The sequence below is a fragment of the Medicago truncatula genome, chromosome 4, assembly GCF_003473485.1.
Source record: "Medicago truncatula cultivar Jemalong A17 chromosome 4, MtrunA17r5.0-ANR, whole genome shotgun sequence".
NCBI classification, from domain to species: domain Eukaryota; kingdom Viridiplantae; phylum Streptophyta; class Magnoliopsida; order Fabales; family Fabaceae; genus Medicago; species Medicago truncatula.
In genome coordinates, this window is record NC_053045.1 from 63,663,230 (window position 1) to 63,690,479 (window position 27,250).

General features: G+C 32.2%; 2 protein-coding genes across 2 annotated transcripts; one reads left to right on the plus strand and one right to left on the minus strand.

Annotated features, from left to right (window-relative positions):
• Positions 1–430: 430 nt before the first annotated feature.
• Positions 431–7,809, minus strand: LOC11439570 (pyrophosphate--fructose 6-phosphate 1-phosphotransferase subunit beta). The gene is made up of 16 exons (XM_003610434.4): positions 7,509–7,809; positions 7,259–7,420; positions 7,051–7,172; positions 6,585–6,638; positions 6,400–6,506; positions 5,991–6,096; positions 4,567–4,630; positions 3,779–3,867; positions 3,164–3,295; positions 2,861–3,031; positions 2,652–2,767; positions 2,315–2,426; positions 2,118–2,202; positions 1,490–1,534; positions 1,085–1,153; positions 431–810 (listed from the first exon to the last, which is right to left on the minus strand). Exons 1-16 carry the CDS (start codon positions 7,705–7,707, stop codon positions 734–736), a joined length of 1,710 nt encoding a protein of 569 aa, XP_003610482.1. The 5' UTR covers positions 7,708–7,809; the 3' UTR covers positions 431–733.
• Positions 7,810–21,273: 13,464 nt separating this feature from the next.
• LOC11440105 (probable transcription repressor OFP9) lies at positions 21,274–21,847 on the plus strand. The gene is made up of 2 exons (XM_039832839.1): positions 21,274–21,693; positions 21,821–21,847. Exons 1-2 carry the CDS (start codon positions 21,274–21,276, stop codon positions 21,845–21,847), a joined length of 447 nt encoding a protein of 148 aa, XP_039688773.1.
• Positions 21,848–27,250: the final 5,403 nt, after the last annotated feature.

Genomic DNA, 27,250 nt, shown 5'->3' on the forward strand with positions numbered 1-27,250 from the left:
CTAATTTTAGTCAACTGAAAAAACAAGTAGACAGTCCCATCTTCTATTCCTCGTATTGCATGGAGACACTAGACATAGTTCCACCTTATCTTGTTTAATCTTTTAACAAATGTCTGCTTTTAGTCTAAGACCACGACACTTTGCTCCTTAATCACCACATATAGCATTAGTTTAGAGTTTAATAATAGAATGCACGGATATTTCTAAAATTCCAAACGTGATGCCTTTTTATTCAAAGCAAAGTGATACTACTTATGTCATTGACCATTGTTAGATTTGTAATGTGCATTTATCCTTCTTTAATCAAACACATCAAATAACTAATCAACTTTTTGCTTGCTTTTCAGTTTTCCGCTGATTTATCAGTTAATTTTATCAAACACAGCCTATGGAAAAATAATATCAAAATCGTGAGAGAATCGAACCAGAATAATGCAGAAAAATAATCCCAAAAATGATCCTCAGATTTACATATTTGCAAGCTTAATAGGCTTAATCAATTACAAAGACAACTTTGAAATAACCTCAACAAAAGCTTTATTATATTTTTTTTCTTCTTCATGTTTTTCAAACTTGTGATTGATTATATATATCTATAGACACTCTTCTCACATGATTACTATATTGAAGTTCAACAGAAACACAAGCACTACATGTTTCCGGTTTATTATATTTGCAGTAGTTCCTAAAAATATATGAATTGCCGCCATCAAAATGTCGTCTCATAGCACACCTAAGCTTGCGCACCAAGCTCCAAGAGTAGAGTGTGACTAATTGCATCGGATCCTGGGCCAGTGAATTGAATCGGACCTACAGTGAAGATCAGGATCATGAGTGTTTCTTCAGTCCAAAATAAAACAAATTCTGAATTGCAGCAATAATTTCCAGGTAACAACTATAATTTACAAGAAAAATGTTACAAATACATTGTTAAATATACTTATTCCACACAGCTTTTACTATTGACAAAATAATGAAAACTACTTTTACCTAATAAGATTGGACTGTACAAACAAAAAGAAAGAACATCGCCTTTTAGAAGCACACAGAAGAAACAATAAGTGAAAGAACAATCCATGCATACCTGGACTGATGTAGCAATTCTTTAGGGCCCACTCATCCCGCAAGGAGGCAAACTTTTTGAAGGGAGCCTCTGAAAATTCAATATGAAATGTAGTCATTTAGCGTAAAAGATAGTTGGAGCCGATATTATAGCAGCAATAATCACAGTATCTGTTTTTTAAATCCACATTTATATAGCACTCAAAATCTGGAAGAACGGATTCATGCCCTGAAGGTTGGCCATGAAGTGCCCTATGGTGATTAATGAAAGAGAGGGGAAAAACCTTTTTTTTTTGCCACATTATGGATCCAGTAGAAGAAAATATTTTCCCTCCCTTTTCATATTAATGTCAACTTTCTACGTGGCTGAAACTATAGTTCTCAGCTTGTTACTTTTGAGGAGTAAAGAATAGATGGGTAAATATACCTTCAAGCTCCACCATTGCTTTCTTAATCACAGGCTTGAATTTACCTGCACGGAAAATCACACAATTCATATACAAAATAACACTAAACAACACATTGAAATAAATGAAATAAGTAGAGCTGTGGAATATTACATTACCAGACATTGTTAGAAGAAGAAGCTTGTGAATATTGATAGTCCAGAAAATACATAAAAAATATTTCTTAATTTAAATACAAGCTTAAATACCTCTTTGATCCCGTAACTTATTTAAAAAGTTCAGTTTGGTCTCTTAACTGTAGAACCGATCAATTTGGTCCCTTAACTTATGTTAGTTAATGCAACTTGGTCCATTAACTTATTAAAATATGCTGTCTATCCATTTATTAAGGGACCAGGTTGAGGGACCAAATTGCTTTAACTTACATAATTTAAAGGACCAAATTCACTGGATTTAAAGTTAAGGGACCAAAGAGGTATTTAACCCTTAAATATATTTATTCTCAACACCTGCGGCAGCTGACAGCACAGATATAACTATGAACTGATTTTTGTATCAACATGGTGATAAAAGGTTATTTAATGAATTTTCATAGAATACAATGGGGTAAATTGTGAAGCAAAAGCTTTTATAGATTGCAATGCATACCATGTCTCCTCTCCACGTCCATTAGTGAGGTAAGCGCAGTTCCACCAACAGTCCACTCTTCTACCGGAGCGCACAAATTCCCAACCTGAATAAAATATCAGTCAATCCAAGAATCACTCATCAAGACTAAACTAGAAGTATTTAATTTGACAACCAGAAGATAGTGAAAAGAAAAGAGCATTTGGAAAGGGACAAACTGATGATATTAATCCAGTCTTCCCACTTTGAAGGAGGGCTCCAGCACCATAACCCAATGCATAGCAGTAAGTAGAATCAAAATTAGTTGGCAAACCACATCGACCTTCATAGCTGCATATTATAAATGAGTTTTGGTAACTACAAACACTAATCAATGAGGTTGGACATACTAACATAGTCATACCATTAGCAAATGTATGGTGAAAAGATTTTTTTTTTTTAAATAATAGTTAATGCAAATTATAAAGAAGGTCCACAGAAGCTCTTTTTTGTTACAGAATAGCTTATATCATCAAACCTTGCAACTTCAAGACTGATATAAATTAAATGGAGTACCCAAAAAAGTGAGACTGCCCTTTGAACCCGCCTTTGTATGTGCCTTCTTGTTTTCTCTTCTCCAACTCAGTTTCAACCATTTGAATAAACATTTTCTCTGTTTCTATCTTAGCAACCTAATTGAGAATATACCAACATTGAGGTCTAGTCGAATTGAATAATGGGCAAAATCAACACAGCAAGCATAGCAACAGAACACCATTAAGCACCTGAACATTTCCATGTGGATCTCTTTCAAGCATCAATTGCTCTTGAATTGATCGAGGTAAAAATTCAAAAAGCTTCAATGACTGATCAGTGAGTTTCATCTTCCATAACCCACCCTCATCCACAGTTTCATGGGCCAGAATTTCATTGAGTTCTGAAATAAGGTGTTGGATCTGCAAACAAATACAAGATATAATAATTATTATCAGCATGCGTTTTCATATTATTTCGACATGAACATGCCAAAACATCATACGGGAAGAAAAACTTTTAAAAGAAATCTTTTTATGAAGAGTGGTAGCTACCTCGGGAATGAAATCAATTAGACCTTCAGGGATAAGAATGACACCATAGTTATAATTATCCTCAGCTCTTTTAGAAATGATATCCACCATGTAGTCAGTGACATTCTTCAGTGTCAGCTTCTTGGCAGCAACCTAAATTAAAATTTTACTGGTCAAACCAAATATTTGACAGGGCCCTTTGACATGTAACTGAATAAAAGTAGATAAATTGCACAAGGAAGCATCTATTGCTTGGGAGGGAGGAAGTAATGATATTGAAAAGTATTAGTAACTTAAGCTTTCACTAAAAATTTCGGCAGCACATTAGTATTGCTTTACCATTCAGTTCCATATACTGAAGGGGTTATTCACATGTTCAAGCAAAAATTTAAACTACGCTTTTCATTTAATTACACTTCTCTAATTACGCCCTTCATTTAATTATACTTCTCTGGATGAAAAGCTGTACCAAACAGTTACTTCTGTTCCACTTAAATGTAATGACAAAAAAATAGAAGCAGTGGAGAGCCATTAGCAAACTTCAATCGCAAAATCAACACTGATGCATTACATATTAATCTTATCAACCTCTGCACTGCCCAAACACTAGATGACATAATCAAATTTACGACAAACCTCTTCTCCAATAATAGTAATGTTTGGATGAGTTTGTAAAGCGCATTCCAGTGTAATGTGTGAAGCTGCACGCCCCATAAGCCGCACAACTGCAGAAAGGTGGCCATATCTCACCCACTGTTTGAAACTCAATAGAACAGTAATGAACAGGTAGGGCATTGGTTTATTTTCATGAACTCGTTAATGACTCAATAAAATGTAACGAAAATAAATGAACCTTTCAGAAAAAGTAAGTCATGAGTACAGACGCAATAAAGGACAATCAGAAGGAGGAAAATCCATAACAAGTGAACATAATGCAAGGAAGTTTTATGAACAACGTACTTCAATCTCAAAAGTCAGATAGGAAGATTTCATAGAAAAGCATAAAATTTGAGTCAAAAGATTGGCATAAGCCACAAATAAAGACTTTTATGTAACGGGATGTTTCTGTTGTCACAATAATTGTATTTTCAATTTCAAAACCAAAGAACTGAAGACATGACTTTAGATGTTCGCATGTCATGTTTGTATTTATATTAGCCATTCATAAAAAGAAAAATAAAAAAAATCTTCACATGTCAGAATGACCACAAGTAATATTGGGAACTGAATTGCAGATATGTAAAACTTATAAGATTAAGTGGTCCATTTGGTCAGAAAGGGGAAGCAAATGGGTCGTAACAAAAATCTATATTTGAATATCCATGGTTATGCATTAAGATTGGTCAATGCAGCTATGTAAAGTATCTACTCATTAAATACAATTTGCAATAGTTCTAAAAAGTTTTCCACGATCGTATACTTACAGTGGTAATACTTTCCAGTTGATCGAGCATCTATCATAACATTTCCAATCATTTCTGCATATATCTGCATAATATGTACATAAGAATATGAACAAGGTCAGACCATGTAAAAGCAGCATAGTGGTACATGCCATAAATCATGTACAGTTCAAGGAACATATAATGGTCATAATATTAATATGTACATAAGAATATGAACAAGGTCAGACCATGTAAAAGCAGCATTAGTGGTACATGCCATAAATCATGTACAGTTCAAGGAACATATAATGGTCAAAGAAAGAAAACATTGAAGTTATAGGGTTTATATCTTTTGGTATAGGAGGACGAAATATAATAAATTCAAGATAATAAAGGTATAGTGATATTGATGTAAATAAGTGATATGTTGGATGTAATTACTAAAGACAAAAGCCCTAATCCTTATTTATGCAATTACTAGTCTCGTAGACAAAAATATATAAGAGATGATCAAAGTTACTCTTAATTACTCTAAGATATGATGAAAATGTTATAATTTTTTTCATAAATACACCCCCTCAAGCTAAAGTTTAATAAGCTTTGAAGTTGTTTTAAATATATTATGTAGACATCAGAAGAAGAAAAAAATAACCTAATGATATATATTTGAGCATGGACAAAAATAAAGGCCGCACTGCATTTAGGACAATGACAAGTCAATTCACGAAGGATGATACTAAATGGATAGCATGTTGAAGTTATAGGATTTAGTCCTTTAGGTATAGAAAGGGGAAAAACTTGACTTAAATTATATGTTCCTTTGGAGTGCATGCTTTTACAATTAAAAAATATTATTATCTAAAAACTTCACTTAAATTTTTTTGGAGTGCTTGCTTATTTCTGTTTATTTTGAAAAGCTACAAGTAATAATAATTAATTCAACAGAAAAGTGGTTTTTATAACTAATCAAACAAAAAATAACTTCTAATTTATGTAGAATCTCTAAAATATAAACCAATTTTTTCAAAAAAATTAAATCACCATTTTGAAAGCTTAAACCAATAGCCCCTTTATTGACAATGGTTGATATGTTCCACACTATTCTGAAAGACAAAACATTGGCTCGTATTTATACTAGTGCTAGGCTCATGTTTTTAAAATCAAATAATACATCGTGATAAGTAAGGAATTTCGGAAAGCAACCCAAAGAGATAATATGACTATAAATTACTCAATACATAGTCAAGAATTCAAGATATACTAAAATATATTCCATATATTTGAATGAAAGTACTAAAAAAAAGGTTGATGAAGTTGCGAGGACTAGCCTAGCCGTTATGTTTGTTCGTAAAATTATTAGTGATCCAAAGACAGGATTTCATTTTTGAAATGTTAAAATATAAAGTTAGACCACTACAAAATTATAAAAGCACAGTGAAGACTATCTGCATAGCCTTGTTCACCTTGCATGCAGTATCAAACCCAAAACTAGTGGGTACTTCTTTGCATTTCAAATCACCATCAATGGTTTTAGGGCACCCAATCACATGAGTTTTCACGTTTTTGCTCCTGTATAAATCCAAATTAAACAAGATGTAGTTCAACAAATAGGAACACTCCTATATTCGTAAAAGGTTACTATTTTTTTTCCTCCTTTATATAAACAAAACAAATTCATATTATAAATGGACAGCTGAAAGGCTCTCAAAGGTAAATCATAAACTAACAACCATGCATGGACAGCTGAAAGGCTCTCAAAGGTAAATCATAAACTAACAACCATATCCCCCCCCCCACACACACACACACACACACAATATCTTTGTTCTTAGCCATAAATCATGCCAAAGTAAAATTGCATTTTCAAAAAACCTGAAATATTCAGCAAGGAGGCACGCGTTTGTGTTTGAGTCATCTCCACCAATAACAACAAGACCATCCAACTCTAGCTTATGCACTGTTTCTTCAGCTTGTTTAAACTATACATGTAAAACACATCACTCATCATACTAAAAGAGATCAAATGAACATTTCATATAGAAAATAAACTAGCCAACCTGTTCTGGAGTTTCAATCTTGTCCCTCCCACTGCGAATCATGTCAAAGCCACCCTACCAACAAAACTTATTTCTGTTAGTTATCACAAAATATCACAATTTCTTGGAGAACAAAAAAAGGTGAATGCTAATGTACACATTTTGTCTTGGAATTCCTAAATTCAATTCCTTGAGAGTTTAAAAATTACTTTTTTCAACACAAATTTTCTACTTTTAGATTCCTTAAATGTGGCCTTAGGGTACATGTTAGCATAACCCAAAAAATTTGTTATAGCACACTTGAAAACATTTGTAAGAAATGAGCCAGAAATAGAAGGCATGTCAAATGCATTAAGCTTATAGCATAAGAAACAGATATTAACAAATTTCCACAAAAACTATGAAATTAAAAATTAAATAAAGAATTGCCAAACTACAATTATAGCAAGTTTTGATGCTCCAAAAACATGTAACTAAGAATATAAACCTGATTTCTATAAGGATAAATATAATCTGAGGTGAGCTCAACGTATTTGCACTTCATGATACCTGCCGGACCACCCCTGAAACCATACAATGTGCTTCCTTTTGCTCTATCTTGTAAATAATCTATAACCAAAATCAAATTTACAAATTAAAAATTGAATATTTCTACAAATATTGATTCTATTGAATTGAAAACTATCATATCTTACCGAAAATTCCCGAAATCACATTGTGACCACCAGGAGCTTGCCCACCGGACAAAACCACACCAATCTTCAGCTTCTGATTAAGCTGCACCGTCTCCGAACCACCCGGCACCAGCATCGCAGACGATTGCCCGAACAGATTCGGGAACAGCTTTGCAATTTCATCTGCAGAAACGATAAAATCGAATAATTAAAGGGAATTCGAGAATTTGACGAGAAATTGAGAATTGTGGACGAGAGAAAAGGTGAAAACCGGGGTTGCCGGCGGCGGAGCTTGGAGGACCATCGATGATCGTGAAAGGGGTTTTGAGAACGGAGGGAAGAGGGAGAGTGTGGAAGATACGACTGTTTTGAACTTCGCTGTAAACTGAAGCGAACCGGCCGGTGACTGAAGGAGGAGGAGGTGCTCTGTTAGCGTCGGAGCCGCCGTCAAGTGCGAAAGACGGTGCCATTGGTGTTTGTCTTATGATGATGAGGACGACGACTGTGATCACTTGTCAATGCACATTCAACTATTCAAGTGCTTACCAAACATTCTTTCAAGTAAAATAATTGCATTCAAAAGTACTATACATAGAGTATACACGAACATTCTTGGTCAAAGGAAAAAAAGGGCATTCTATCAAATAAATAAACTAGTAAAAAAAATTAATTTAATCTAATATTTTATTTTTAACTTTAACTTAACAAACACATATGACTTTGTTGGTAAAAAGAAGTCATAAGTTAGCCGATAGCTAATAGTTGATAGTTGGTGGCTTATAGCTGAAAAGTTCATTTATTAAAAATAATGTATTTGATAAGATTAGTTGTTATAAATATAAAATGACCTAAAAGTACATGACAATTTAATTTAAAAAAAATCAAAATTATGTCCAAAAAATTAAAATTATGTATAAAATGACCTAATAATTAGGATTGACCAACTTATAATTTCTAGATATTAGGATTGACCAAGTACACTTTCTGTGACGCTTAATTAGTGATGAAGGTAGCTAAGCTAACTATATGATTTAATCAAGCAATGCCAATGTCACCTTATATTGCTAAAAAAACAATAGAACTCGTAACATGCTGCTATCAAGCTTACTCTAGCATAACACATTCAATTCAACACCCCACACACACACTTGTGTGTAAATAACTTCCTCATATTTTCACTAGTTGCTGGTAACTGGTAAGGCATGTCACTTGTTTTAAAAACACAACAAATATATATATGAATCAAGACAATTATCAACAAATAAAAAAACTACCATCATTAACAAATTTTCTTTTAGTTCTTGTTTCTGAATTTTTGAGGAAGAAACCCAATTCTTTTCCAATAAACTTAATGAAAAAAGAGTGAAAACCTTCGAACAATTTTAAAAATTTATAACGTGCTAAAGAAATAGTGGATGAAGCAATGAAATAGTATCTGAGAAGAGAAAAACAAAACGTGAGTGAGTGGGACGGTTGATTTGTTTACATAAGGGTAAAAAAGTAATAAAAATAAAATAATAAGGTTATTATTGGAAGAAAATGTAAAAAGCTATCAGCTATAAGTTAAAAAGCTACTTGAAATAGCTTCTCAAAAAAAACTATAAGCTCGTGAAAAAAGCTCGTTACCAAACACATCGGCTCTGTTTGATAAAAATAGCGGATAGCTGATAAGCTAGCTGATAGCTTTTAGCTTATAAGCTAGCTGGTAGCTTTTAGCTGATAAGCTAACTGAAGTGTTTGGTAAAAATAGCGGTTCAACTAGCTGATAAATGTAAAATGACATAAAGGGTATTCTTAATTCATAATAAAAATTATATCATTAATTTAAGTATTTGTAATTTTGTAAACTAATTTTTCTTTAAAAAAATACTTTAAATTTATTAATTTAATATATCTTATGTATTATAAATTAAATTAAATTTTATTCACTAAAATTTTATCTTATATTTATTATTATTTAAGTATTTCTACTTTATAAGGAAAATAACATTTACATCAAAAATAAAAATAAAAAGGTAGCACTAATAGAGTAATATTAATAACAGAGAATAAAGAAAATAACACTTACCTCAAAAAAATAAAAATAAAAAGTAACACTAATAGAATAATAGTATTTTGTTTCGTAAAAAAAAAAAACGAAGGTATATATATTTTTTTTTTAAAAAAAAGGCCAGCTGATATATATACAAAAATTGGAATAAAGGGATAGTAGTCTTTATTACGTAGCTTATTATAAAAATTATAATGGATAAAAATACAATTTAAATGAAATAATAAGGGTAAAATTGGAAGAAAAAGTGAGAAGCTATAAGCTCAAACGCTACTTGGAATAGCTTCTGAAAAATAGCTTATAAGCTCGTGAAATAAGCTATAAGCTCATGGTGAAAAAGTGTTACCAAACAGAGCTTTTTTTGTCAAACGAGCTTATAAGCTATAAGCTAAAAGCTAAAAGCTCTTTTTTTTAGTTTCCCAAACAGACCCATCATGTTTTCATCCAACAAGCTTATAAGCTAGTCCAACAAGCTATAAGCTAACTTTTTTGTGTTACCAAAAACAGCCATACTACTTGGTCAGAAAAAACTTAAAAAATACATACTATGAAAATTCTAGTTCTACTCCCATTCAATACATTTATCAACGTAAACTTTCGAAGAGTTTTCTCTCCTTTTTTGCGGTTCTAAGTTTTTGTTTTGGAAAGATTGTATAACTTGTTGATGAAGGTTTTAACTAAGAGATTAGAAGGAGTTTGTTTTTTTTTTTTTGAGGGAAAGATTAGAAGGAGTTATTGATGTACTCTAAAAAAATAAATCAATCCGCGCTCATTAAAGAGAGACTTTTGTTGGATGGTACGTTGGTGGTTAACGAAGTGCTCGATTATGAATAGAAATTCAATAAGAAGTGTTTGCTATTTAAAATGGATTTTGAAAAGTCTTAGGACTCACTAAGTTAGAGTTTTTTTTTTAGTATATATTGTGAAGGTTTGGGTTCTCTGAAAAATGGCAAGGTTGAATGAAAGTGCACAACGTTAAACAATTTATCCCTTCCGTCAAATTTTTCTGTTAGTAAACATGATGTTTTGTAAATACCCCTGAAGTTTTACACTTATGTGCAAAATGCTCCTCGAACTTGAAAATTTATATTTTTTTTTCTTATCCTTAACTCAAAGATATTAAAGACAAGCAATTAACAATTAATTTTAATACTTTACATGGCTCTTTCATTCTTAAAGGGGTCTATTATTTTATTTTGTTTATGTTATGTCATTTGGTTGTTCAATTCTCCATAAATTATGACTTATTTAGATAGAGACATGTCAATTCACAACAAACTAAGTAAGCTAGAGACATTCATTCCTCATGAATAATTAATTCTAACAGTTTCTTAAGATAAGTTTAAATAAAATTATTCTATCTTAAAAATTGAACTAAACATGCATTTTGCTAACGTAATATGAAGTTATTAATTCTGCCTTATTTTTAGAGGATATATTCTTATTTTAAGCTTAAATATTAAAGTTAACTGATAATTATTTGTCTTTAATATCTTTTGAATCAAGATAAGAAAAAAAACATAAATTTTTAAGTTTGGGGGGCATTTTGCACATAAGTGCAAAACTTCAGGGGGTATTTGCAAAACTTCATGTTCCGTTACAGAAGAATTTGACAGAGGGGGTAAATTGATTAACGTTGTGTAATTTCAGGGAGTAATTGACGTTTTGTTAATTTCAAGAAAGTAATTGACGAAACTTACAATTTCAGGGGGTAATTGTCTATTTACTCGTTTAAATAAGGGGGCATTTTAGCCCATTTTTTATTCCTTTTGGTGGCGGATGGGTTTGGTGTGTTGATGAAAAGAGTTGTCTCCTAGAACTACTTTAGAGCATAGTTTTAAAACTCGGCTCGGTCATCAACTCGGCGGGAATACTGGGTCAATGGTCGAACCACTGAGTCATTGATCGAACCGCATGACTGAATCGGAACCACTCGGATGACTCGGTTAGATAACTCGGTCCTTAGATTAAATTTATATAGTTATTTAACCGGATTAACTCGGATTGAATCGGTGACTCGGTCACTTTAGAAACTAAAATAACTAATGAGTGTTGTAAATAAAATCAAATGGGTGTTTAAATATATGGACGAAGAGAGTAATAAATATTCAAATAAATATAGTAAAATAAAAAATTTCTTTCAAAAAAAATATTGTAAAAAAAATGTTTATTAAAATATTTGAGATGTCGGAAAATAATATTTAAATGATAAGAGTGTGCTTGGTTACTTAAAAAAAATAGAGTGCACTTCGTTCCCCTAAAAAAAACTGTTCAGTTATTATATATAAATAATAAGAAGTAATTTTAAAACAAAAGAGGTTCATGTTGCAGTGGATAAGTGATTGCCTTGCAAGCTGGGGGATGCGGCAAAATTTTTAAAGTGTAAAGTGGGTTTCCTCCCCTTTATTATTTATCTTGTATTCGGTAGGTACAAACCTAAAGAAATCTTCAACCTGGATAGACTAGTGGTGGAAACTACCGAGTAAAGGTTGGTCTCTTTGGTGGCGTTTAACATGGACCACTTATCCATGATGGATCACTTATGATTATTGGTTAGATTATGCAAATCTATCAAATCTTATTATACACCTTCCACACCATATGACTTCTGCTTCTTCTTCCTTCTTCCTATAGTCCTCCTTGCTCGCACCACCACCACCAACCCACTCTCACGAAAACATTTGCAACAACTTTTGCTCAGGTTCTCTTTTGTTAACCCTCTTTATCAGAACTCTCTTTGATCTCTATCTCGAACAACACGTATTCCCACGAACTTCCGACTGCAATTGGAAACTTGAAGAATCTCAATGCACTTTCCTTTGAAATAAACAAGTTACCGGTTACATTCCTTAAGGAAACTGGAGAGCTATGGAAGCTTGAAATTTTACCTCTATGATTTACCCAAAGACCATTACCTGAAGAAATGGAAAAGCTCAAATCGCTGACTTACCTTCCTTATAACCCTTTAAGTAAAATTGAAGAATTCAAACCTTATCTCTTACCTTAGTATGAGCGAAAAACTCCCAATTGAATTTAATGAATTATTTTAAGTTTTTTTTTAAAAAATGGATGATATATTATAAGTGTTTGAAACAACATCCATTAAATCTTGAAACTTTAATTTGCGTTTACATTGGAAGCCATTGTGAGAGTGGGTTGGTGGTGGTGGTGTGGAGCAAGGAGGGAGAGAGGGAAGAAGAAAGAGAATTCATGTGGTGTGGAAGGTGTATGATGAGATTTAATAGACCACTAAAATCTAACCAATAATCATAAGTGGTCCATCATGGGCAAGTTTTACATTGGTCCATGTTAAATGCCACCGGGTCTCTTCGAGGAATATTAATGGTGGTATTTCACATGATAAGGTATAAAGTTTTTCCACCATGGGAAATTTTTTTTTTTCACCATTAGATCAAAGAGGAGCACATATTTTATAATGGTCTGCCCACACTATATCATTCATCAACATTCTCTCTCCTCCATTCCTCACTCATGCACCTACCTACCACCACCACTACACTACACTGCTCATTCATCTTCCTGTCTTGGTTTTCAGTTTTTAATCTAGAATAACACAAAAATTCCTATGAATTCAACAAAAGATCTTATTAATCAAAAGGGTTAATCGGTCTTTACCCTCCGGTAATACATGACACTTTTGATTTTGCCCCCTGTAAAAATTGTTTTTTAGATTCCGTCCTTGTAAAATGAAGATTTTTCACGATTGCCCCCTAAGCCCATTGACTCAGCAGAATCTTTGATGTGGCACCTACATGGCTTTTTCTTTTTATTTTTCATTTTTTTTTGCTTGCCACGCGTAAAAATAGTTTACACTTTTTTAAAAATCTGAAAATTAATTTTCAAAATTTTAAAAAATCTGAAAAAATTCAAACTATTTTTTAAATAGACAAAAAATTAGATTATTTTTCGAAAAATTAAAAAACATTTAGATTTTTTTCCGAAATAGAGAACTGTCTTATCTTTTTCGAAATTAAAAAAAAATGCAGATTATTTTTGAAATAATTTTTTTTTTAATTTTTTCTACAAAGATTGAAAATTCTGGAAAATATTTTAATTTTTAAAAATCTGGTTATAAATGTTTTTAAATTCCAATTATATAATCTGAAAAAAAAATTTGATTTTTTTTTAATTTTAAAATCTTAACTTCAGATTTTTTTTGAAAATTTTAAATTTAGGAAAAATTCAAATTTATTTTTGAAATTTTTTATAAAATCTTGAAATATTGTCTTAAATTTTACAAATTTTAAAAATCTGAGAATATTTTCCAGATTTTAAAAATTTAAATAAAATCAAATTTTTTTCAGATTATATAGTTGGAATTTAAAAATTAAAATATTTTCCAGAATTTTCATTCTTTGTAGAAAAAATTAAAAAAACTTTCTTATTTCAAAAAAATCTGCATTTTTCTAATTTCGAAATAGATAAGACAATTTTCTATTTCGGAAAAAAATCTAAATGTTTTTTAATTTTTGGAAAAAAAATTAATTTTTTTTCGATTTAAAAAATAGTTTGAATTTTTTCATATTTTTTAAAAAATGATTTTTGATTTTTTTAATTTTATATTATATTTTAATTTTTTTAAATAAAAATGACATGTAAACTTGTTTTTACGCGTTGCAAGCAAAAAAAAATAAAAAATAAAAATAAAAAGCCATGTAGGTGCCACATCAAAGATTCTGCTTAGTCAACGGGCTTAGGGGGCAATCGTGAAGAATCTTCATTTTACAGGGATGGAATCTAAAAAAAATAAAATTACAGGGGGCAAAACCAAAAATGTCCTATATTACAGGGGGGTAAAGACCTATTAACCCTAATCAAAACAATAGCATACTCTTGTGCTGAATTGGATAAAGCTACAAACAAAAAATGGGTCTTGATTTTTTCATTTGGGTTTCAAAAATGTTATTGATTGAGTGTGATTCAAAATGACTCAACACCCATTAATAATAATGGTGAATGAAAAGAAAACTGCAAGAACACGAAATTAGTTTTAATGAAAATTAGAAAGGGGAAAACAAAATTGTTGTGAGGAAGATGAAATTTGTGATTATGTGTTTATGGAAGTGAGAAAATTCCAGCAAAGAAGAACAAATCTAAACCTCTCACACCCATGTTGAAATGCTAGAAATGGTGAATAAGATATTCATATATTCATGTTTTGCAAAATGGTGATTCAAGCTGTAGGAATTGAATTTTAAGAGGTTGCTGGTGGTGGTACTAGTGTTGATGCGTGAAGGAAGATACAAAGGAGAGAGAAATTGGTGAAAGAGTGTTAAAAGAATATAATGTTGAGAGAGTATGATAATGTTGTGATTTTCATTTGATCTAATGGTCAAAAAAACTTTCCCATGGTAGAAAAGTTTTATACCTTCTCATGTAAAATGCCACCTAATTTGAGAGGCAGGTGGTGTTAATAAATTGGGTGTGTTTTTCCATCCTAATTTTCAACATGTTTCATTTTCAAAATGTCGTTGTCAGTTTGGAGAACAATTGTTCAAATTCAATGACTGTTTTTACGGGGAGGAGTGCTTAGAGTGAAAACGATCTACTTCCTCTTGTTCTTAGTAAAGCAAATTTTACTTTTTAGGTTCATTCAATTAATGATGTATGTGGTTTATATTATGAACCACATACACCATTAATTGAATGAACCTAAAAAGTAAAATTTGCTTATATTTAAAAACGGAGGAGTATAAGTTAAGTGGGGGATATTTGAAGGCCAAAGGAGGATCGAGGGTTGGATGTTAAGGATTTATGTATCATTGTTTTATCGGCCAAGTGGCGGTGGTGCTTATTATTTGACGAGGATTCTCATTGGAAATTGTACAAACATGTACAAATAAAGAGTACAAGAAGTACTTAAGTCAAACAATAACAAAATCAAAGGATTCCGTCCACGGTAAAACAACATCATAGTTACCTCATATCAGAATCATCCAACCCCAACTGAAATATGGGAAATGTAACGCCCCATTTTTATTTAATTATTTTTAGTTGATTTAAAGTCTTTTTATATGATTTTTAAATGATTTACGTTGATTTTGTGGTGTGGTATATTTTATTAAATGACTATTTTATTATTTAATAGAATAAGTAAGAAATAGGATTTAATTGGAGTTTGGGGGTTTTACGAGAATTAAGTAAACTTAGGGGGAGTAAAGTGAATATTGGGAAGATTATATTTATAAAAGAATTAGAAAAATAGAAGTGAGGGAAGCAGTTTTTACGTACAACAGGGAAAAGGGAGAAAAGTCAAGAAAAGGGAAGAGAACCAAGAAGGGCTGCGATTTCGATTATCTAAGGTAAGGGTGAGGCTAACTTACATTAATTTTAGTGTATATGATTCTGATTATGTTTTAACAAAAGTTATGAATAAATTTGGAGAATTGGGAATTAGGGTTATGATGAGAATTGATGATTAAACGATGGAATTAGGGTGAATTGATGTAGAAATGATGAACAGACCTTAAATGTTTCATATATTGATGTTTAGAATCAGTTTTAAGGTTAGAACAATGGGTTTGGGTGAATTTTTGAGAAAAACTGTAACCTGGCCGTACTGTTATTCATCGCTCGCCTCCCGAGTGATGATCCTCGCCATAGCGAGTGATGAAGATCATCGCTCGCCTCGCGAGCAAGAGTTGTTCGCCTCGCGAGTTGCATTTCGCAGCTCGCCATAGCGAGCACGTTTACTCGCCGTGGCGAGTGTGGGCAGAGAGCTTGCAAGATTCTGTGTTTTTGAGCTGTGAGTTTAACTTTGGGTGTTTATGAGGGCCTGAACATGTACCTTAATGATTAGGCGAAGTTTTAGATTGAGTTTGAACTCAGAATAGAGTCAGATTGGATTCTAGAGTGTTTTACCCTAACTCGCCGTGGCGAGTAGAGGCTCTCGCCTCGCGAGCTAGTGCTTGACAGACTGCTTGGTTTAGGATTTCATGTGACTTTGTCGCACGAGAGGTTGTGAGCTGAACTTTGGGATAGCAATGAGAGATGTATAGGATATAAATGATGAACTGTGAAGCTGGTTATGGCCAATTGAGGTTATTAATGTGATAAAATTGTACAAGTAATACTTGGTTTATGTTATAATGCTAGACATCGTTGGATTGTATAAGATATTGTTATATCATGCTGACGTATACTGTTGTTGTTGATTGATTATGATTGTTAATGATCGCTGGTTTATATTTAATTGCATTCAATTAGAATGTACAATGTGTTGGTTCGAGTTGTCGTTTCTAAGTAACAGAGTCATAGGTTGTTGATGTTGACCAAGTTGGGGAGTGAGTGAGTTATTATGCACAATCGTTGTCGTCACCTATGTTGTTGTTGTCGTAGTTGAGTTGTATGCTGATATACACAAGTGGAGTCCTTTCATGATTAGGAAACTGTTGAGGGCTCATGCCCTGGAATGCTTTGTCATTCAACCGTTGAGGGCTCATGCCCTGGAATGCTCGTCATTCAACCGTTGAGGGCTTATGCCCTGGAATGCCTTGTCATTCAATCTGTTGAGGGCTCATGCCCTGGAATGTTCATCATTCAAATTGTTGGGGGCTTATGCCCCGGAATGCTTAGTCATTCATTGAGTTGAAAATAGTACCCCGTCGTTCGTTGTCGTTGATGTAGTGGATGATGTTGTCGTTGTCGTTGATGGTGATATTGTCGTTGTTGTAGGTTGTGTTGTGGTCGTTGTTGTTGAGGGAGATATTGTTGTTGTGGTCGAGTTGTTGTTGTCGTTGTGGGTTGATTTAGTAAGAGTTATTAAAGTCGAAGAAGTATGAATATTATTGTTGACTTATATGTTGCTTATTACGTTATTTAATTAAGTTGATGATTTATATATCTATTATTATTGTTTGTGAATCTCACCCCTTCTGCTTGGAATTGTTGCCCTTCGTATGGGTAACTTGCAGGTATTGAAGTTTATTAGAAGTGGTGGCTCAAAGTGTCTAGGGCTCTGATACGTACGGGATGGGATTTTCTTATTGTTTTTCATTCCTATGTATCAATTTTGAATATTGCTGACGTAGCCCTATGGTTGTTGAATTTATGTTGATAAGGCTCTATGCCAAAGATTTAATTATGGAGATTTAAACTATTGCTATCGTTGTTTTGATGCAAATTTTCCGCTGCAAATTTAATAATGACTTGAAGGATGTTTATTAAATAGATTTTATATTCTATTTAAGAAATTTTGAAAATGTAGTGTGACATGCCCGTTTGGGAATTACTCTGATGCATGAATTATTAATTAATGGATTTTTGGGAAACGGGGTGTTACAGGAAAGACTAGAAACATATCCCCCACAGTTAACCAACCCCTGGTCAAATCTACCACATGACACTATCGTTTCATGATCTCACTCTTAGAAGGAACACGTGCAACCAAAATGTTGTTTTAAAAACCACTCTCAAGAGGTGAATTTAACAATATCCGCCAATGGAGCACATACGTCTTGTCTCAAAAAAGATGTGAGCATTTTATGATTGTAAGTTTATATCCTATTGATCAACTTTATAACATAAATCTAAATTATTCGATATGTTATTTTACATGTTTTTGATGCCGATTTTTTTTTTTTTTTTGTGGTGACCGAGATTCAACCCAATGCATTGTCCTTACCAATTGAGCTAAGCTCACGGGGGACGCCGAAGTTAGATTAAATATAACATACTAGTATATGGAAAAATGTGTTAAAAGAAATTTAATCCGAAAATGTGATGTTTAAAATAACCTAACCTGTAAGTTTTGTCCTAAGAAACCCTATTGCCAAACTTCAACAATAGATGACCACCGTCGGCATGCATCATGACGGCGACAACAAGAGAATGAGACTCGTAGCAGATTCATATTTACCTGATGAGTGTTGGCAGTATATCCTCAAACTCCTCAGCAGCGACAGGAACGACGACAACAATTATAGCTACCTGAAGGCTGTATCCATGGTCTCAAAACAGTTATTCTCGATCATCAATGATCTTCGATTCTCACTCACTGTCTATAATTCAACCCGCCCTTTCCTCCTTCGTCTCTTTCATAGATTCTCCAACCTAGCCTATAGTTATACTGCAACGGAAATTAATCCGAAAATGTGATGTCAAAAAAAACCTAACCTGTAAGTTTTGTCCTAAGAAACCCTGTTGCCAAACTTCAACAATAGACGACCACCGTCGGCATGCATCATGACGGCGACAACAAGAGAATGAGACTCGTAGCAGATTCATATTTACCTGATGAGTGTTGGCAGTATATCCTCAAACTCCTCAGCAGCGACAGGAACGACGACAACAATTGTAGCTACCTGAAGGCTGTATCCATGGTCTCAAAACAGTTATTCTCGATCATCAATGATCTTCGATTCTCACTCACTGTCTATAATTCAACCCGCCCTTTCCTCCTTCGTCTCTTTCATAGAATTTGAACCTAGCCTACTGTTCAACAGTGAACCTAATTGGAATGAACTTTAGAGTCCCCCAACTAGAGGTGTTGAACTTGTCATATACAAAGGTTGACGATGGAACACTTTATGTGACCTCAAAGAATTGTCGTGGACTTTTGCATTTGTTATTGAAAAATAGCGATGTCACAGAGAAGGGAGTGAAACACGTGTTAGAAAACTGCACACAACTAAGAGAGATCAACTTGAACGGTTGTGATAAAGTGCATACTAGTGTTGTTGACTCAATGGTATTTTCAAGGCCATCATTGAGAAAGATAACAGCGCCACCTGGTTTTCATTTGAGTGACGAAAAGAAGAAACTCTTCTTGCGTCAAGGATGCATTGTTTGCTCTAAAAGTACTTAGCTATGAAGTGTAAGATGTTTTTGTTTTCGGATCTATTTCCATGAGAATTTTTTTTTTAAATAAAAAATTATCATAGAATCGTATATTTAAAACTATCCGCATATACAACGCTTTTGTCCTTTGAATGTGCATCAAACATATTACAATATGGATGCTTACACATATTATGTTCCGTTGGTTTAAACTCATAATAATTGCAATGATAATCCATAAATTATGAGGGTTCAGATCCTCTCCTTTTCCTTGTGGGGAGATGAAGGTATCATGTTTGGAGACAAAACTACATGTTCTAGTGTACTTGGATTCATCATTTCTAGTGCAAGGGTTTTAAAATCATGTCTTACTCTCTTTGAATGTTACAATGTCTTGTTGCTAAAGAAAATGGGAGGATCCAAGTTTTCTCCGTTCCATCTTTGATCTTTCTTGTAGAGAATAATAGAGAGTAAAAATAGATTAATTACTTATATACATTCTTTGGGCTATTAGTCTAGTTCTATCATTAATTTTGGTTGACAATGTCATGCAAGCTGTATGTAAATCAATGTAACTATTTTAACCAATTTGACTATAATAAGTTAGTTGAATTTGATGGGGAGAGCACTGATAGAAACACTTTAGGTTCTGTTTCTAAGAGGAGGACGGAAGAGTGATAGAAAGATGAATGGAGGAAGATTTTCTATTTTAACCAAGCTTTCCCCTCCATACACCTCTCTTTTTCTGTTGTCGCAAACTGGCCATTAAAGTTGAACTCCTTGAGCTGTACTTTTTCATATTTAGTTCTGAGAAGTTCTCATTTTATTGCAGATAATGGCGCTTCCTTGGACGCGTCTACATCCTCTTCAATGCCCTGTGTTTCTGATAGTGGAAATTCTTTATCTGAGAATCAAGAATCTGATATTATGTACTTTGCACAATCAGTTTGCATTACCAATAAAAACAATTTGGTGTCTCTTTTATTTTGAATGTGTTTCCAACTTTCTTGGATAGATTCTACTCTCCTGGAAAAAAACGAACAACAATTCCTAAATTTAGACTTTGTTGATGTTGTTTGCTTTGTACTCTTGTTCCCTTGCCATGGTTTATCCCCCTGGATTTTCCTGACAAGGTCTTATTGATGCAAATGTTGAGTTCGCTTCGTTCGCACAAGTGTCTTTCTATCTTTCTCTTTATTTTCATAATATCTCTAGAATGGCGGCTAAGGGGTACTAACGTAGTTGTAATGTCTTGATTTTGTCTTTGCACACTCTGCTGTTGAAAGAAGGTTAGATTTTTAATTTCGACTCCTAGTTCATGTTAAAAGTCATCTTAAATGTACATTCAAAATCAAAGACACAAACATTTTGCACCCAATTCTTATATTTAGAAAAAACAAAAATTAAAACAACATGTCTCGTGTTTACCTACTACTCTATGTATCCGACCAACGCTTTTTGTTTTATTTTTTGCATGTTTGTTGGTTAGTAAAGTAAAAACCATTATTGCTTCATGTGCTTGAAGGCAATACAAAGAAACGAGGATCATGTTTCTCTCAAATCATAATCACATGCTAATCACCTAGTGACCTCCTTTTGCTTTCTCTACAAGCTTTGCTGCCTAGTACTGTGTACCATCCAAAGTAGAATCTGTTAAAGAGATTCTTAGCTAGCTGTGTGTATCTTTTTCCCCATTTTCTTCATAATTGGACTTAACCACTACACACACACAAAAGCGATTCATTCAACTGAAATTTCTTTTTCTTTTTCATAAATCAATAAGAAAGAAGAGAGAAAATAAATCCTTGAAATTAAAGTAGAAGGCAAATAATTTAGACAATTGCTTTTATAATTTGTCCAAATTCAAAGAGAAAACTCTTGGTAAAGAGGCTTTATGACCTCTCTTCTTTTCCTAAATTATTTGATAAGATTTCAAAAGTAAGACCACCTAATGTTATCCTAAAAGGGTTTAGATCATGATATGTCTAGTTAAACATAATGAACTTTTGATCAATTAAATTATTTGTATATATGTCCCCCATCAAGCTAACACCTAACTTAGTTTTGAATGTTCTAAGTTAAACATAATGATTAAATGCACCAATATGTCCCACTTGACAATTGTGCATAAGTGATTATTTTTACACAAAATTTCCCTTCAAAACATTGTTTGTCTCTGTGTCCTAAAATGAAAACCTCAAAACAACAAAGAGGATGCAAGGCCTTGTGTTGCAGTAGCAACAGGTTTAGTGTTTCTTCTTCAGAGGAAGCAGAGAGTTCTTCTTCTGCCTCTGATAGGTTCCCTTCTGTTTCAACACTAGCACATGCCATGGTGCAAGAGAGACTTGACCAAATGATAAGAGAAAAACTTGAAGCTAGACATGTAGAGAGAAAAAGGGAGAAGAGAAGAGAAGGAACTAAGTTTGTTGTAATGTTAGCAACTGAGAAGTGTTCTTATGATCCTAGAGAGGATTTCAGGGAGTCTATGATGGAGATGATAACAGTGAATCGCCTTCAAGATGCGAAAGATCTTCGTAGTTTATTGAACTATTATATGTCGATGAACTCGGAAGAATACCATAGTCTTATACTTGAGATTTTTCATGAGGTTTGTACTAATTTGTTCTTAATTATAATGTAAATGCCAATGGTAACAAATGTGAATTTGCCAAATATTTCCTGCACAAATGTGATCATTTTCAAAATTTCAACATACTTTTATGTTGTTGTTGAAGGATTCAACAGTTTTTTACATGGGATAGTGAGAGAATTGTCATTACAATAAGAAATTATAATAAGGCTTTATATAGCCAATGACTAATACTAGTTAGTCTATAACTAACTTGTATCTGACTAATACTGTAGCATCTATTAAACTATGAATAATCTCAGTCTTAACTCTTTTTTCTCTTTTCTTTTTTATGAAGAAGTTTTTTTATTTATTTGTTATAATAAAATACTGTAATTAAGAAACACTTAATTTCAGAACATTCTTTAGCAGATTTCGTGTTCCCAACCCAGAAACACTCTTGGGGTTTGGCCTTTCATGTTTCTGTGCGTGCTATAATGAGTAGAAACTCCTCCTTCCACACGCTGCTTATCTTGCACACAAATTAATTTAGGCCAAGCTTCCACATCTAAGGAAATGGACATGTAGAGTAGACATACTAAAATGCTGATTTGAAGTATAAAATTCATGATATAATTCATAATTGAGAGAAAGAAAGATAATCTAAAATATCAAGTAGGCTAAAAAGGAAGAGTTTTTTTTTTCTTTTTTGCTTAACTATCCACGATTTTTATGGATGGTTAAGCTAGAATATCAATTAGACAATTCTTTTTTTTTTTTTTTTGCTTAACTATCAATTGTCTTTATAGATAGAAACTAGAATGTTGATTAGGCTAAAAGAAATGAAGTTTTGCTTTAACTAACCATTTTTTTTTTATGGATGGAAGATAAAATATCAATAAGGCTATAAAGTATGAAATTTGTTTATCTATCCATTATCTTTATGGATATAAAGAAGCTAGAACGCTAATCAGGCTAAGAAAAATGAATTTTGAAAATTTAAATATCCATTTTCTTTATATCTAAAAACTAAAATGCCAATTATAGGCTAGGAATATGTTTGAAAAACTGCAAAAACATGGCTGCAACTCATGTATAGTTGAAGCTCCAATTCTTAGCTCGTATAAAGTCACGTTAGAATTGCATTGGAACGTGAGAAAAATAAAATGAACGCGTATTCAAACACATAATAAAACAAATAAAGAATGATATCACCAAATATGTGGTGTTCTTGAGAAACTTTAACAATTGCTTGATCTTGATGAGTTTGATTGACCAAATTAGTGCATCTTCCAAACTTTCGCACTTCATAAGAATTAAGAAGTACCACATCTATACTTGATTTGCCTGACCATGGCTTCATAAAGATAAGTTTGGAATGTTGTGACGCTGAGGAATTGGCAAAAGAAAAACCAAACTCATTCATTGATCTTGTGTATTTGATGAATGTTATCTGTGGCGCATATTGAGGTTGTGGAATCCATCTTTCGTGGCTTGCACCTATGAATCTCAGTGAGTCTTGAAATGGAGGGGAAGGATGGTTCAGACAATGCTAAAAATATTTCGAAAAAGAAATTGGATCCAACAAGAATCGTGATAAAAAATCTCTAGAATCCAAAAAGAAAGCATCAAGAAAGGAATCAAAAACGAAAATTTGAGAAAGAAAATATTCTTGTAGGATTTAATTAAGAGAAAAACATAGAAAGGTGAAATGGGAAGTAAGGAAGTAATACATAAAGTGAAATGGGAAGTAAGGAACTAATACATTTAGGATTTGTTTGCAAGTTTGGAGGGAAAGAGAGAGGAAGGCTCGGGAAAAAATGAATGAGCAAGTGGAAGAAATAAAGAAAAATGGGAGGGGAGAGCTTTGGGGGTTAACTTTTCTTCATAATACAAAACATTTTTCATTTGGAGGAACTAAAAAATTGCATTTGAGGGGGGTTTTGGAGGGTTTATATGAATTCTTCAAATTTAATCTATGTTGCTATAATATTTTTAAAATAAAAAATATAGCAATCATATTCATTAATTTATCATTCTCTAAAAAAAACTACTCTTTTAAATTTTTGAAAGATTTCTCTATTTTCCCTCGTATTTTCCTTCCCTCATATTTTTCATCCATTTTCATCCTTCAAAGCCTTCCATTCCCCTCCCCTCCAAACTCCCAAACAAAGCCTTAAGATGTGTTTGGATTGAGGGGTTAGGGAGGGAAGGGGAGGGGAGGACTTACTTTTCATTTTTAATTTAAAGACAATGTAAAATGTTTTTTTAAAATAAATTAAGTGTGACTGAAGTATTATATGATCATTCATCATGTTGTTATTTCAATTTTTTTAAAATATTTTATAGTGTTCGTAATTTAAAAATAAAAGTAAACCCTCACATTTCTTTCCCTCTTAAACTCTCCATCCAAACACGCCCTTAAAGTTTTTATTGCCAATTAAACCAATTAACTTCTAACTAACAAGTAACTAACTTTTATATTTCTAATAGAAGTCACATACCATTTCCCAACTAGAAATATGGGTTAGCTATGGAAAATAGGTGGACAACTCCTATGGATGTTGATGAATGTTAGACAAATTGATGATCTTGATGTTTCGGATGTATAATTTGCATTTGTGTGGTTTTGGTGATGATGAATCTCAATCATTGATTAAATCTGACAATTTTTTTTTTGTTCTTCTGGTGTGAGACTTAATAGAGCTCTCATCCTAAAATCAATTTCAAAAATAAACATGAAAAATGTTTTGTTTATCACTACATATATAGTAAGTATCCTTTAGAGCGAAGACTTCAATATGAATGTGGCTACCTTTATAGAAAAACGAATAATGTGTTGACGTGTAGCCAATATTGATTCTTTGAAGAGAAATGATATTTGTACAATCATTTATGACAATTTTTAGATAACTTTATCTCTCATACTCACATTTTATTCTTACTTTCTATCTTCATTTTTCTCTTTCCATTGTTTTTGACCATTGAAAATAGAGAAAAGGAAAGTTTTCAAATAAGTTGTACCAAATGGTTGTTCAAATATCATTGCTCTTCTTTGAAAGATGTGAACTATGTAGATTTTCATCGGACACCTATTGAGATTTCTCATGTTTTAAATTTTTGAATTGTCTCCTTACCTCTCTTAATAGTTTTGCAAGTTTTTTAAGGCTTCTTCCCCTTTTAACCCAAAAAAGAAAAGAAAAAAATAAGTAAGTTTGTTATTCCAATATGCCTAAACAAGGGCTCATAAATTACGGTTAATCAAGTAAATAGTTCCTATAAATATTCATAATTGTAAAAATGATGATAGAAAATTTTACAAAGATTGGAAATGCTAATGGAAAATTTCACAGTGACTAAAAATAAAGTTATAAATATTTATATGGACCATTTACTTAATTAATCTCAATTCTCATACGCACAAAGTGACTCATAAGTGCAAGTGTACAACCCTCCTCTCCCAAGTACTTTTGACTTTGAGATTCCATGACCAAATAATGAAACTTCTACTTTTAAGTACGATTTTAGACCCTTCTTTCGAAACAAGTTAGCATGAAGTTTTTATTCTCGTTAATTCATTGACAAAAAATAAACTTTTTATGAATTTACAATATATTTTTTTTAATATTGATGATATTTGTTGCTTAGCATAGAATTTCTATTCTCATGATTCACTAAATTTTCCTCTCCGATTTTTTTTTTTTTTTTGTTAGACGTGCGAGAGGTTTCGTTTTCTCAAACAAAATTTAGGTTAATTGTATTTATTTATTTATTTTTGTTGAAAAAGGTTAATTGTACCGGGTGTTGTGGTACACTGCTTGCTTGTATTGGCCACTATTGAATATAAATAATGAATATTGAATGAACAAGAGAGCCTCAACTATTTTCCTCCCTTAAACAATCTTTGATTGGTGGCATTTAGGGTAGGTAGGAGGAATACTTTCCCACCATAGGAAAGTCCACTTGTAGTGGACAGGTGGCAGTCTTAACAGGTCAGAACTAAAAAAATAATAAAATCAATTAGCTTATTTTAATACATTGCTTCTACACCTCCCATTTGCTTTATGTTCCTGTTATGCACCTACATTTACTTGGACATTCAATTCACCCTTATACCCTTTTTTCTCTCTTTTTTTTTTTTTTTTTTAAGTTAGCAACAATGTTTATTTCATTTGTGTAAAACATAGAACAACCATTGTTCTTCAACAACAAAGCCACAATCATCATAAATTGTAGATCCTGGTTTCATCTAGCACAACCCAGTATGAAAATGTGCTGTAATTTTATTTCCTAGGTTCAATCATCTCTTCCCCATTTATTTTCTCTTCCCCATTTAAGAATGAGATTTAATGTATCATGTTTGTTCTTGCTGTTATTTGAGACAATTTGTCACAACTCCATGTTGTAGTCCAATCCATTTAGTTTCTCCATCTTAATGTTGTTGCTTAATTGATTATTATTTTTTGTTGAATCTTATTTTTTTCGTTGTTTTTTCTGGATTCGTAATATCCAGACTTTCATGGTGTTCATGAAGTTCATCCATGCTGTTCATCTTCTTCTGATTTACTTTTTAATTTTTTATACAAACATTAAAATATATATTTTAATAATTATAGAAAATATTATTAAAGAAAAGATCTTGTCAAGATAATTTACGGAAGAAACTTTACACAAGCCATCATTGTGCAAAGGACATAATCTGACCTTTTTAAAAAATTGTGAATTCCAACACTAAAATGCAATAAAATGTTCAAGTATTCGAAAAATAATTTTCTTTTTAATTTTATTTTAAATTAATATGGTTGATAAAAAAAGTATTCGAAAATGTTTTTTTTAATAAAATGTTTTTAAAAATAAAATATTAATTTTAAAAAATAAATAAATACAATAAAATATTTTTTAAAAAAAAAGAAGACATATTTTCACTTCAACGCATGAGCTATAAATACCAAAAAATAGATGTCTCTATTGTGAATGTTCTTGCTAAACAAAAATAATATTTTTTTTCAATTTTATCAATCATTATTAATTTAAAAAATGTAATTAACAATGTTTTCAATTATACCAAAAAATAATTGATGTTTGCATTCACAACCTTAATTTTGAAAAACTGGATCTCAACTATTAACACTGCATTTTTCAATTGCAATTTAAAACTTTAAAGAGCTTAATCATTTTTTTTAAACGAGCCTTTTAATTAACGGAAAAAATTTGATTAAACAAGTGGTTTAAAGAAATTTAGTAAATTAATTAAGGTTGGTTGGTTGGAAATTATTTATGTAGCCCATTATTAGCAGAAAAAAATTTATGGCCCAAAATCAAACACATAAAGCCCATGTTAAGCCCAGATTGAATTATAATAAAAAAGTATTATTTGTGGGGTCATCATTTTTGTTAAAGGTACTGTTCCAAAAAGTTGTCAACAGGTTGCAGGTAAAAATATTGAGTGGATCTGAACCATTCATTTAAAATAATAATATATCAATGGTAGAAAATGAAACTTTGTCATGGTAGGAAAGTATTCCTCATATCCACCCTAAATGCCACCTACAATAATTGCTTTTGGATATTCCTATGTGGGTGTGAAGAAGAACAA